The 14,613-nt window shown below is 44.0% G+C and overlaps 1 protein-coding gene across 6 annotated transcripts in view; it reads left to right on the forward strand.

Annotated features, from left to right (window-relative positions):
• The first annotated feature begins 12,127 nt into the window (after nucleotides 1-12,127).
• LOC149772951 (flotillin-1-like) overlaps nucleotides 12,128-14,613 on the forward strand; it is a 71,896-nt gene continuing 69,410 nt past the window's right edge. For all 6 annotated transcript variants that reach the window (XM_089947034.1, XM_089947037.1, XM_089947033.1 and 3 more), the window contains exon 1: nucleotides 12,128-12,239. In XM_089947034.1, coding sequence (XP_089803160.1) covers nucleotides 12,194-12,239 — 46 coding nt within the window. In that variant the 5' untranslated portion in view covers nucleotides 12,128-12,193. The remainder of the gene's footprint in view (nucleotides 12,240-14,613) is intronic.

Below are 14,613 nucleotides of genomic sequence, written 5' to 3' on the forward strand. Positions count from 1 at the left end.
ACGTGTCAAAGAAGTCAAAGTACGTTGGAAAGGATATCCACCCAGTTTCGATTCTTGGATCGACGCTTCGCAAGTCATCGACTATAAAAAGAAGTGACCATCATGCCCTTTCACACAGACGCAGCTACGTCGACCACTCCTCCTTCACCTAGTTCTTCTGTGCAAGATTTACAAAAACAACCCTTGTGGGTGTGGTATGGAGAACGTGTGCCTAAAACGCAAATCGTCTTTTCCTGCCAAATCTTCGTGGTGTATTGTGTCATCGGGGCAGCCATCGCCAATTTGAGTTTGCAACAAGGAGACAAACAATTGTGGACCATTTTATTGAGCAGTTGCATCGGTTACCTGCTTCCCAATCCCTCCCTGAAATTCTCCTCGAACGGGAACCACGGAAACCTTGTGTCCAGTGCCAGTGCCAGTCACCACTCCAACAACAACAACAACAGCCACAACCAGAACCCCATTTTGAGCGGAGACACGCCTCTGACGTCCAGTAATAACCCCTCGGACAGCCACAGAACTCTGGAATTATGAGTCACCAAAACCAATTTTACTTAACCTTACCCAGTGACAGTTCCATGGAAGTGTTTCCCAACAACACGTTGTGCTGTTACACGGCCAAATTACCTCAAGCCATCCCCTTAGATCACGAAGCCCATTGGGAAGTGGCTTTGTGGAAATCATTCACCCGACCCAAGTCCTCAATGTCCTTCCCAATCAAAATTTTTTTAAGGTGGAAGTTCATGACGAGCAAATGCAAAAGTACTTGAATGCCCCCAATGTCAAATATGACAATAAAACCTATAATGACAAATCTCAAACGTGGACCTACAACTTGTTTATTCCCCCAGGCTATTATTTTAGTGGTCAACATTTGGTCAGCACCATAAGCTCCAGGTTTAATGTCGTGTTTCTGAAAGCTTTGGAGTATGCCCAAAAAAGTGTCACCATGGAGTACCACAAAGCAGCTCGTCGCTTCTTGATGAAATTTGAGCGGAGTAAAATCGTGTCCATTTTATTTTGTCCTGAATTGTTTGACATGTTGGGCGGAGACATGGAAATGAGAATGGCCATGCTAAAGAAAAACGAATTACCCATCGTTTACGACAACGAGTCTTTTAGCAAGTTATTTCGTGCCCCGGTAGAACTGAACCAAGGACTGAATTTGATGTTTGTGTACTCCGATGTGGTGGAGTACAACGTGGTGGGACACACCTCTGTACCGTTACTGCGTGTCATTCCTTTCAAAGTGGATTCTGCCACGAACGCTGACGAGGAAGGTGGAAACACTTACCACGTTCACCGCGAATTTGTCCATCCTCACTATTTGCCTGTCAGCAAGTCGCATTTGGACACGGTCAACATTGCTATAAAAGGAGATTTGGGACAAAATATTCCATTCACCAAAGGAAAAGTCACAGTGAAACTCCATTTTCGAAAACGATTCTCTCACGACTCGTAAGTTATGTATCCAGTGTACCGAGGGGTTGCTCGACAGCGAAGACACGGTTTAGGAGACATGTTAAAATCGGCCTTTCCTTCGGTGGCCCCGGTGTTGAAACCGATGGTGACACGCGGATTGCACGCCTTGAAAGATGCGGCACTGACGCAAGGCAAATAATTTCTCCAAAATGTCATCATCGACAAACAAAACCCTAAAGAAGCCTTCATGAGGGCTGGCAAAAATGTCTTGCTGCAAACGGGTAAAGACATTTTAGGCCGACGAGACACACCTATAAGTGCCCTGCACGCTACCGAGTCAGGCGTTCAGCAAGGACAAGGCAGAAAGAGACGACGAAGAAAACACCCTTTCACCAGACTTCAAGCGAGAAAGATAAAGAAAAGAAGAACCGTTCGAGACTTAGACGTTTTCGATTATTAAAGTATTGAGACACGGAAAAAATGATGCACCGAGAGTCTTGCGCTTGTTCCAAGACGGAACTGGACCTGTTTGCCATGCCACCCACCATGATGACGATGCAAGAATCCCAATGGGTGGAATTTCATCCCGTCTCCTCTTTGACGGAATCAGCTCCCATCGAGTTTGAAATCAAAGGACAGCCCGAAGATTACATCGATCTAAATAGCAGTTGCCTGTATTTGAAAGTCAAAGTGAGCAAAACGGACAACAGCAATCCTGAAGCCAATGATAGGGTATCTCCTGTTAATAATTTCATGCATTCCTTGTTCAGTGAAGTGGTCTTGTACTTGAATAACAAACTGGTCAGCAGCAGCATGGATACTTACCCATATCGTGCCTACCTGGAACATCTCTTGACGTACGGAAAAGAAGCCAAAAATACTCATCTGGATGCTTCCGTGGTATGGAAACCTGACACAGTGGTAGGTGGTGTAGGCACGTTTAACGACACAGCCCTGACAGAAGATGACAATCCTCACAATGTGGGGTTTAACACACGTAGAACTAAAATTCTGCAAGGGCGAAGTTTAGAACTGATGGATCGTTTGCATTTGGACATGTGGTTACAAGAAAAGTATTTGCTCAACGGCGTGGATGTCCGCCTGAGACTGAATCGTAGCAGTGCCGCTTTCCATTTGATGGCCAATGCCAATGAATACAAAACTGTTATCCAAGAAGCCAGGCTCTACGTACGACGTGTGGAAGTGTTAGCCAAAGTGGGAAACAACGTCAGTCAGACGTTGAGTAGAACGACCGCCAAGTATCCGATACGACGCGTGGAAGTGAAAACGTTCACCATTCCTGCTGGACAGCGATCCATGATCGAAGATCATCTGTTCCAAGGACAGTTACCCAAACGTTTGATCCTTGGTATCGTCAAGAATTCAGCCTTCAACGGAGACTACAACGAAAATCCTTTTGAGTTTCAACATTGCAAAGTGTCCAAGATTGAAGTCAGTCGTGATGGCAAGACCCTGTTTACCCGACCTTTCGAGCCTAACTTTACCCAGAACAATTACTTGAGATCGTACTTGTCCCTGTACGAAGCTACCGGACAGTTAGGAACCAACACCAGTCACGGTATTACGTACGAGGATTATGTAGGAGGCTATGCTTTGTGGGCTTTCGATTTCACTCCTGACCAAGGCAGGGACGAGGGACATTTCCACCCTATAAAATCCGGCCAAATTCGTGTGGAAATTCAGTTTGCGAGTCCACTAACCGCAGATAACACAGTGAACGTCATCCTGTATGCAGAATTCGACAATACGATAGAAATCAACAGTTTGAGAGAAGTCATTCTAGATTTTTAGAAGCCATGGAAGACTGTTATCCCTCTTTACCTAGTGGAGAAACTTTGAAGATGAAATGTGAGGAAACTGTGGAAGAAGAATCCCAAGACAAAGACGAAGAATTTGTCATGATGAAGTCAAGATGGCCAGAACAAGAAGCCCATTTAGTCTGCTGTTTTGCCAAACACTTAGTGGAAAAAATGACGGAATTGATCAAGAAAAATTGCTATGGATGTCAAAACGATCATCCCAGTCAAATTCAACACGATAAATGCCTGATGTTGAGTCAAGAAGAAAAATTGGACGAATATCTGGACGAGGCTTGGAGTCTCATCTCGGACGAAGACGTGTTGCATCAGTGGTATAAAGACATGCGTGAACATTCTTGTCCACCATTAACCACTCAAGAGATCGATCGTATCGAAGCTCTCCTGAATCAGGGTGAGGAGACGAAACGAAGAAACGGTTATTTGTCAGACATTTTCAAGCAAAAAGATAGGATCGAATTGATGACATATCATTACCTGTGAAGAAGAAGAAGAAAACACACAAAACAATGGATACCTGGAAACTTTATTACCTTTTGAACCACAGTTCGTACACGGCTTCTTGGAATCCTGTCGTCTGTGCTAAAGATGAACTCCCTCATCGCAAACCTCAAGACCATCAAGCTTACGTGATCAACACGGACGACAGTCATCTCCCAGGAACCCACTGGGTAGCCGTTTACTTTCCTCAAGAAGGATGTGTGGAATATTTCGATTCGTACGGATTGCCCCCTTTGGAAGACGATATCATTGACTTTATGAGAAGAAATGCTCAGACCACCCGATTCAATAATGTGAAATTACAAGGCACAGATTCCTTGGTGTGTGGACAGTACTGTGTGTATTTTCTGCATCATCGCAGCCTGGGCTATTCCTTAGAACATTTAGTGACTCATTTTGATCCTCGTTCTTCTTCTAGAAATGATGTGAAAGTAGATCGATGGTTTTGTGACCATTATGCTTATCTTTTGTCTCAAGCTAGGAAACGTAGTGTCCATCAATGGCCTAATGACTTCCAACAGTGGAAATCACAATTTCATGCACAACGTTGTCAGCCCTGTTTAAAACAGAGTGTGAATTGGTAAAAAAAGGTTTGTCATTTTTTTTTTTTTAAAATGTTTGATGTTATAATGTTGGATTATTGTTAAAAAATGTTAGAGTTGTTGTTGGTTAGTGTTAAGTGATTTTTGAATAAAAAATGTTGTGTTTTGAAAAAAATGCCTTTGTCTTTTTTCTTTGACTATAAGAATGTTTGATTCATGCTCTTTAATTTCTTACTATCCCTCTCATGACACTCATTGAACGTTGCGGCTCGAAAACCGTGTGGGGGATGTTTTCCTTCACGTCCGCGCTTTGACTTTAAGAACCGGGTTGTTTTCAGTCTCACCATCCATTGTCGATTCATCCTCCTACGAAGATGTGCTCCAAACTAGCTAAGCTAAACGAAGCCTACGTGAATTTGCACAGGGTCAGACACAGTCTGATACCGAAGCCAGAAGAGATAGAGAATGTGAGAATGTTAAAAGTCACTGAAGACCTGATAGAAGAGCTCTTCAGAGAAGAAGTGAACAGGGAGAAAGAAGACTGGACAGAGAAGTACAGACTGCAGAGACAGCAGCAGCAGCAACAACAACAACAACAACAGCAGCAACCTGAACCTGACAGAGGCTTTGTCGATTGTCGTATTGACACCAAAGAGTTCTTCTTCTCTTTCCGAAGAAGCAGACCTATCGCCAGAAAGTCTATCCTCAGAGGACATCGCATTCTTAGAAACTAAAAAAAGATTGCCATAGCAAACAAAAAAACAGCCCTTTTCAGGGCTACCCCAATACTCTAGAAAAGAAATAACCATCAATTTGCCAATGTGTGTAGGTAGAGTAGTGTGAATATAAACACTGACTCTTTTTTTTAAAAAAATGTGAGGATGTGTGAATGTAAGTGCTCACGAAGGTTGGTATGGATAGTAGATTAAGATCATGTTCTTTTTTTTTTTTGGTGTTTGAAGTGTGGGGAGAGTAGATTTGGGGTTGGATTGGATTGCTTTGCGTATGTGGATAGTTGAAGTGGTTAATGAAAAAAAATTTTTAGAATAGGAATGGGTAGTATAAAAAAGTGAGTGAGTTTTTCTTTTAGGTCCGCGCGTTGTTTTTTGGTCATGATCTAGGTAAGATCAATTTTACGTTTTTTAGGGGGATGTTTTCCTTCACGTCCGCGCTTTCACTATAAATTGAAACTCGCTCGGCAGTCTAGCTACCCTTGTTGATTGATCAACACCACCAGAAGAATGAACACCAGAATTGTGAAACTGCTAGAACTCCAGATGCACCTGGAATATGCCAGGCGCATAGTAAATGAACTATCCGCGGAAGCCATAGTAGAAGAGGCAAGAATAAAGAAGGAAGAGGAGGAGAGAAGAGAGAGGGAAGAGGAGGAAAAGAAAATAGGAGAGAGGATGACTTACAAGATACCAGAGACAGAGGATTGGGGTGCTGAAGCCAATCATCCCGCCTCTGCACTCCCAAGAAGAAAGGTGAAAGGAGACTGGGGAAGAAGATGCGTGTGTGGCGCCAGGCCAGGAAGGTGCCATCATTAGATAGGTGCATCTGGAGTTCAAAAAAAACCAACAGCCCTTTTCAGGGCTACCCAATACTCTAGAAAAGAAATAACCATCAATTTGCCAATGTGTGTGTAGGTAGAGTAGTGTGAATATAAACACTAACTCTTTTTTAATAGTGCGAGTGTATGTGTTTGTGTGTTTGTGTTTGTGTTTGTAACTGCTCACGTAAGTTTGTGTGAATAGTAGATTATGGGTTTCTTTATTGTTTCTTAGCGTATGTGGAGAGTATAGTTTGGGTTTTATTATATGAAATGATAAAAGTGGGGATGTTTTCCTTCACGTCCGCGCGTTGTTTGGTCATGATCTAGGTAAGATCAATTTTATGTTTTAGAGGGGATGTTTTCCATCACGTCCGCGCTTTCACTATAAGAACCCACAAGGTTTGATGTTCGAACCATTCTACGGAATAATAAAAACGAAGATGGTGGTTGCAAGTGAGTTGTTCAGCAATTTGGTACATATATACAATTGGATAATGGATGGTATCTATGTAGTGGAGAGACTAGAAAAAGAATGGAAGATAGCAGAGTACCTGGACTACGCTAAATGTCTAAACATAGCAAAAGAAGTGATAGCAGGAATGATAGAAGAGGAGGAAAAGAGATTGAGAGGTATGATAAATCCCACCTATGTCAGAGTGGGAAGCCTAAAGGAAGAACTTGACAATGCAAGCAAAGTCAGGTGCTTTCTTGAAAAAATGTCACATGGGACAGAGTGCTCTTTTGTGGAGAGAGGTAAGGAAAGACTGAGGAAAGGAGAGGAGTTGATGAGAAAAGTAATGGTGGTAGAGGTAAAGAAGATTAAAGAGAGATGGTATAAAGAAAGAAAAGATCAGGAAAACAAAAAGAAACAGGCTGATTTTGAAAGGCTAAATCAGAATTGGATCAAAGTCCAGGAAAAGTTTAGAGCCTTGGGCCATCCAGACTGGATGCCAGAGGAGAAAAAGAAGAAGAAAGGAATAATGGAAAAAGTAAGGACTTGGTGGAAGAAGTTAAGGAGTTAGAAGCAGAAGAAGAAACCCAAAGGCCCTTTTCAGGGCCACCCATATTTCTCGAAAAGAGAATGACTTTTCAATTGCCTACCCCTTTTTTTTAAATTTTAAAAAAAAATTTAAAAAAAAAATCCCATGTTCAAATCCCCTTGTCCCTAGATAGACCCACATTTTATTCCCCCATGTTCAATTCCCCTTGACGCTAGAGTTGCCCACGATTTTTCTCCATGTTCAATTCCCCTTGACGCTAGAATTACCCACGATTCTTCTCCATGTTCAATTCCCTTGCCGCTATATTTGCCCACGATTTTTTCTCCATGTTAAATTTCCCTTGACGCTATATTTGCCCGGGGGGGGGGGGGTTTAATGCTAAGTCCCATTGACGCTCTCATCATCATTGGCGACTCGGTCTCGAAAGACCATGCGAATAGCGCCCTTGGGGTGTTGTCTGTCTCTGTTGGCAACGTCTGCTGTGGCTGTGCAGGCCTATACGTGAATGACAGTCCCTACTGCAGTTGGTGCAGACATACTGGGAAGTCTGCGTTACTGTGGTTGTTGTTGCGTTCTTCTTTCTCTTACGTTTCTCTGCCGCCAACTGGCCTCTCCTCGCATCAGCGACTGATATGCCATTGTTTACCATCAGTCTCCAGGTGCCTCGGTCCTCAGCCAGCTCTTCCCAGCCATCGGGTGAAATGTTGCATGCCTTCATGTCCCTCTTGCACACATCTTTGAAACGGAGTGAGGGGCGTCCGACTCTTCTCATGCCAGTGGCCAGCTGTCCATATAAGATGTCCTTTGGCAGCCTTCCATCCTCCATGCGTCGGACGTGACCCAGCCATCGAAGGCGGCGTTTAATTAGCAGGGAGTACATGCTGGGGGTACTTGCACGCTGCAGGATTTCGCTGTGTGGAACACGGTCTTGCCAGCTGATTTTCAGGATGCGTTTTAGGCACCGTATATGGAAGGAGTTGAGCCGGCGTTCTTGCCTCATGTAGGTACTCCACGTCTCACTTCCATATAGAAGGGTGCTGAGAACGCAGGCCTGGTAGACTCGGACCTTGGTGTGCTCTGTCAGCGCGTTGTTTTCCAAACCCTCTTTGTTAATCGAGCCATGATGGTGTTTGCCTTTCCAAGCCTTCTGTCCAGCTCCATATCAATCGAGAGAGTGTTGCTGATGGTTGACCCTAGGTAGGTAAAGTTGTTGACTGCTTCCAGGGTGACACCGTTGATTTTGATTGAAGGGGCAATGGTAGTATCTTGCACGCTGACATTTGTTTTTTCCAAGCTGATTGTGAGACCAAACTGCGTGCAGGCAACAGCAAAACGGTCTCCCTGTCTCTGGAGGGCTTCCTCGGTGTGGGCCACAAGAGCTGCGTCATCTGCAAAAAGCATCTCCCTGATGAGCACAGCTCTCACTTTGGTCTTTGAGCGCAGTCGTGCCAGGTTGAACAGCCTCCCATCAGACCTGGTGTGTAGATATATGCCATCCGTGGACGTGTCGAAGGCGTAGGACAGGAGCAGGGAGAAGAAGATCCCAAAAAGTGTTGGTGCCAGCACACAGCCCTGCTTCACACCACTGTTAATTGGGAAGGAAGTTGAGGATGATCCATCATACAGGACTGTTCCCTTCATATCTGCATGGAAAGAGATTATCATGCTGAGGAGTTTTGGGGGGCAACCGATCTTACTCAGAAGTTCAAAAAGGCCCTTCCTGCTGACCAAGTCAAAGGCCTTGGTGAGGTCGATGAACATCATGTAGAGTGGTTGACCTTGCTCTCTGCTCTTCTCTTGGAGTTGTCGTAGGGAGAAGATCATGTCTGTCGTCGACCTGCCTGCTCTGAAGCCGCACTGTGATTCCGGGTACACACGGTCTGCCAGCAACTGCAGCCTGTTGAGTATGATGCGGGCGTACACTTTACCAACAATACTCAAGAGCGAGATCCCTCTGTAATTATTACAGTCACTGCGGTCGCCCTTGTTTTTGTAAAGGGTCACAATTGTGGCATCACTCATGTCTTGGGGGACTACTCCTTCCTCCCCGCAGCGGCAAAGTAGGTCGTGCAGTGGTTTAATCAATGCTGGTTTTCCACGTTTGATAGCTTCGGGCGGGATGCTGTCACTACCTGGTGCTTTGTCGTTTGGAAGGCAGTCGATTGCTTTGCTGAGCTCCTCTAAGGTTGGCACTTTGTCGAGCTCTTCCATGGTGGGCAGATTCTTTATGCTGCTGAGGGCTGCATCAGTGACTGACGTTTCTCGGGAGTATAGTTCTGAGTAGTGCTCCACCCATCTGGCCATCTGTTGCCCACGGTCTGTGATCTTCTCTCCCGTCAGGGATTTCAGGGGAGCGACCCCTTTCACTGTAGGGCCTAGAGCCTTCTTGATGCCACTGTACATGCCTTGGATGTGTCCGGACTCGGCACTGCGCTGGATCCCTTCACACAGTTGTTGCCAGTACTCGTTCGCACACTGTCTAGCAATGCGTTGGGTGTTACTTCGGGCACTTCTGAGATCAGCAAGCGTCCGTTCATTAGGGCATTTTTTGTAAGCTATGAAGGCTTTTCGTTTCTCCTCGATTTGTGGTTCCATCCTTGATAGGTGTGCATTGAACCAGTCCTGGCTGGGTCGTTCCTTCTTGCCAAACGTTGACATAGCTGTACTGTAGATGGCACCCTTCATGGCGTTCCACTTGGCTGTAGCGTCATACTCAGGCAGGTCCTGGAGAGCCTTGTTCAGGGCAGACACATACTCCTCCACCTTGGCAGGGACTGACATCTGTGCAGTGTTTATGCGAGGACGTCCTTTTGGTTTTGAGCGGTGTAGCGCGTGTGGCTGTAGTCGCACTCTGCTGCTCACAAGGGCATGGTCGGAGTCACAGTCTGCATTGTGGTAGGTTCTGGTGGAGAGGACGCTGTTAAGGGCAGAGCGCCTGGTGATGACCAAGTCGAGTTGGTGCCAGTGATGAGATCTGGGGTGTTTCCATGACACTTTGTGTTGTGGCTTACACTTGAAGAAGGTGTTTGTGATGCACAGGCCATGGTAGGTGCATAGCTCCAGCAGTCTCTGGCCGTTTTCGTTGGTCTTTCCAGTGCCATGATATCCGAGGCAGGTAGGCCAGGACTCCTGGTCCGCACCTACTCTGGCATTAAAGTCGCCGAGGAGGAATAGTGGTTCATTTTTGGGGCATCCTTTGATCTGTTCGTCCAGCTGCCCATAGAACTGATCCTTCACGTCTTCTGATGACGTGAGGGTTGGGGGGTAGACACTGATGATGTTGACAGGACCTGAAGTAGTGGTGAGGCGGATGGACAAGAGACGCTCAGTGCCCCCTGTGGGAGGTTCAACCGAGGCCAGGAGATTGTTTTTGATGGCAAAGCCCACTCCGTGCTGACGGGGCTCCTCAGGTTCTCGACCCTTCCAGAAGAAGGTGTAGTTTTCCTCTCTGAGGGAGCCACTAGAGGCGAGCCTGGTTTCCTGGAGGGCAGCTATGCTGATATTTAGTCTGGTGAGTTCTCTATCGATGATGGCCGTCTTTCTGGTGTCGTCCACTTCTCTGAGGTCGTCGGAGATGCCTGTACACATGGCGCGCACATTCCAGCTTGCAAATCGAAGAGCTGGAGTCTTCTTTATTGGTTTCTTGTTTCTTTTGTCTGGTGTGGAATTACCGTCTGCTTGTCATGCTGAACAACACACTGAGCTCCAGACACCCACTGGAGCAGGCAGACGATGGCGGGTCAACACCTTATTGACCGGGGGCTGCCCGGCTTGAGGCGGGCGATAGTTGGCCAGTGGGACACGATGATCCCTCCCACCGTCAAAGCTGACCCGTGGCGCCCCTTCCCTACCCCAATCGGGTGGGACTTATAACCCGTAAACTGTCAGCTTCCGTGTTGTTTCCTCACTCAGTAGCGAGACTGGAGTGTCCTCTCCAGGGCGCAAGCCTGGGCGTGGAGTATGGAGATCCTGGGCTGCCCAGACGTCAGGATCCCCCTCTCGTCCTTGCTGGTGGGGTCCAAAGGAATGCTGAGCATGACATTTGGCACCAGTTTGGATGCAGGAGCTGCCGGAAGGAGGTCGTAGTCGACCCCCAGCCACCTTAGGGGCTCCACTCCCGACTTTCTGTCTGGGTTTACTCCCGTAGCCTTTCCTTCTCCCGAAGATATCCACAAGGCAGTGGAGCCATAATCCAATGGATGGGACTTGGTTGGTTTTGAATCAGAGTTTCGTTCTCCTAGATGAACTGCCTGACAAGGCTAACGAGCTTCATCTGCCCGGGTTTGGGGTCAGAGTTTCCCTTCTCTTAGACTGGTTGCCTGCCAAGGCTAATGAGCCCAGTCTGCCCACCCAGTTATACCGCCGGGTACTCGGTCGCGCCACACAGCAGGCTCTGTTAAAAACAGGGGGCACCGCGTGAAGGTGCTGCTGTGGACACAATAGTGTAGGAGAGGCCATATGCAAGTAACCTCCTGCCCCGCAGAGCGAGACAGTGGTCCTGCGGCGATCACTACACCTGGGAAGGAGAGGCTATGAGAGACGCTTCACTTTCCTTTGGCAAGCGGGACGTCAGGCCCAGGCCACGCACCCCCCCCCCTTGACGCTCTAGTGCCCCACTTAACTACTATCGTTAATGTTTCAGAGTAGGGCAGGGAATCAATTAGAAATATTGCAAGTCCTCCTCCCCTTTTCCCATTGCGTTTGAATATGCCTGGTGAGTATCCGGAAATTTTGGATATATGTTTCGGTTTCTCTGGTAAGTGTGTTTCCTGCAGGCAGATTATGTCGGGTTTATCGATTGCTTTAACGATTTTGTATATTAGCTCAGGTAGGTTTTTGGATAGGCCCCTGCAATTCCATTGCCAGATAGTAAGGTTTTTGTAAGTCATACATACGCAATATGAACATATATACAACTGGACAAAACACAGCGCATAACTTGAAACGTAATTTTGAAGTCAGTGCTACTCAAAGACATGTTAAAAAAGGGAAATATTATAATTCCATCTGGCACAAAACTACTATTTCGATCCATTTCGCAAAAGAACCCCGTTGCGCATTTGAGACCTACCCTCAAGAGTATATAGTCTGCTGAACGCTCATAGATAAATGTATTATTGCAAAACAAACAATGATAAATAAAATAGTTAGCAATTAACTATATTTAATTTTACGTTCTTAAATATGTCAACGTGACCTGACACTTGTTCGGCCGTTTTTTGTCGATGCAACATTATTGACCAATGAAATCAAAAGAACTTATTCACTCCGACTCGGTCAAGGAAAACAAGAACGGCCATTTAACATATATTTCCTTGTATATTTTTCGTCAAAATGGGCTTTGAAACCTGTGGCCCGAATGAAGTTATGGTAGTTTCGGGTAAGAAAGAGATATATGATAATTCCTGTCACATTCCACTGTTTGAGTTTATTGTTAATGTAACTTGAGTTGGTCCATTGCTTTAATTAGCGACTTGACATTTCACGTTTTTTTTTTTTTTTTATTGTTTTGTCAGTTTATACATGGAGAAAACGAAGTGGACAGGTCGCAAAAAAATATTAAGTGGCATTATTCGGCTTACATCTGAAACGTATGTCAACGGAACATAAACATACGTCCACTTGCTTGTGTCAGAATTGATTTCATTTAGGAAAAATATATCAAAATATAGTCCGACTGTAATAATTAGATCCTGGAATCGTCGGAATTGACGCACTTTACTTTCAACATTTAAGAAATATACTTCTTTCATAGTGATGTCTCTCATTACCTGAGAAACGTTACTTATTTTAGCAAAGTATGGAGACTAATCTTTGTCGTCAAGATCGTTTAGTACGTCACCCATTTTGACAACTCCCTTTCTTCCTCTGATACCATTGCGCAAAATGCTCCGGAGAAAATACTTTATTGTAAGCAACATCAGTAGCACATAGAAAACTCGCATGTGCTGGACAAATTAATTACTAAAGTTTTTCTTGTGCTTCTCATAATCTTCATTTTGGAACAGATTTACTTGCAAAAGCGAAAATAATGAAATTGGGGAAAATCATGTTCGTATTATGATTTATACTGCCATGTAGGCCAATTCTGTGCATCGGGTAATTCTGCGAAATGATACGTCATTTCTGTAAACACTGGATCATGTGTTATTTTGGTTCAAAAATCCATTTTGTATCAAGAAAGAACGATCATACTTTAATTAAGGAAAGTGATATTCATAAAGTGTACAAAAATATCCCACATTTAGACTTGAAATGCACATAAAAATGTGACTTCTAAATGGCAACTTGAAGACCCACTCCATGACCTTCTTGAACCTGTGACCCAGAAAATTTGATTTAGTATGCATCTTTTAGAATCATACAAATAATTACATTATATCAAAGATGGAAATGTGTACCTTGAAACAAAAGAAATCAAGTTGGTAAAATTGCATGACCACTTAAAATTTTTTTTTACTTTCTGAAAGTTCACTATAAAAGAGCAGTTGAAATGGTTTCTGCTGTTTTGAAATATCCCCTGACAGCAAATTCACAAGTGACTTCATGCCATACTGTTCTTTTTAATTTCATTGTTCATGATAAAGCATTATTATAACTATTTATAGACAACACTGAAGCATTAAAGTCATTATATATATGAACTAGGCTCTTCTTTCCAACAGAATCGACACAACCAAGTACACATACGATGCCTTCCATAGTATGTAAATACATCTGTTCATGTTAATGAGTAAGTATTCAGTACTTCTGAAACATTTTGTTTAGAAAAATGTAAGTTCAGCAAAGTAAATTAAGCTTGAAATTTGATTGAATTTTTGACGGTCAGACATTGTGTTCTTTGTTGTTTTTCTAAATCAGTTTTGTCTGGAAGGAAGAAACCTGTAACTATCACGTTGAAGGAAACCTTACAGCATTATTTCAGAAACGTTTGCTTCATCACCAATAAAATCCTTATCTGTTATGATGAAAATTTCTCCTCTAAAAGGACTCAGCTTAAAAATTTTATGAAATTAGTCACTATCTGTTTTAGAATAATTTATTTAGATTTGGACACACTTTAAAGTTCAGTACCGGTAAACGTGTTGAGAATGTATGTTGAGAGGAAAGACGGCCCTAACGTAAAAACAATCCTAACGTAATCTCAGAACAATCCAACATAATTCAGTTCAGTCTAAGCCTGAGCAGTATATTGTTAGCTCCGTCCACTTCATGTTTATCTTCCATTGGTTTGATATTATTTGCCGTCAAGGTCTGGACTATTGTCAAGCAGATGTCTTCTACAGTAAATTTGTTATGGACATCGCACTGTTAGTAAGAAACTAAGCCGGAGGTTAATTAAGGGTAATTAAGATTCTCCAGCCCAAATCTACGTCCAACAAAATGAGACACAAGTCAGAATTTCCTTGCATCAAGAATGGGTCATATTTAAATTCCACACATTAAAACCCAAGGGTACATGTCTATTGAAAATCCTGTAGTCACATTGCTGTGATCTTGCAGTTGTCAAAACTGAGTTTTCTTACTTTTGCAGAACTTAGTAGTAATGTGGCTATAATGGACTTAGTTGTCAGAACTTGCTATACATGTGACTCTGGACTCAGTTATGAAATCTGTGTAAATAGTTCTGCAAAACATTTTGGAAGAACAATTCTATGGACTCTCAGTTGTCAAAACTGTGTGGATGGACTTGGCTGTGGAGACCCAGAAACTAACAGATTGCAGTATGTCAGCATCAAATATGGTTAAGGAAA

This window comes from Sinohyriopsis cumingii, unplaced genomic scaffold (genome assembly GCF_028554795.1).
Source record: "Sinohyriopsis cumingii isolate HCF-2022 unplaced genomic scaffold, ASM2855479v2 utg000957l, whole genome shotgun sequence".
Lineage (NCBI taxonomy): Eukaryota > Metazoa > Mollusca > Bivalvia > Unionida > Unionidae > Sinohyriopsis > Sinohyriopsis cumingii.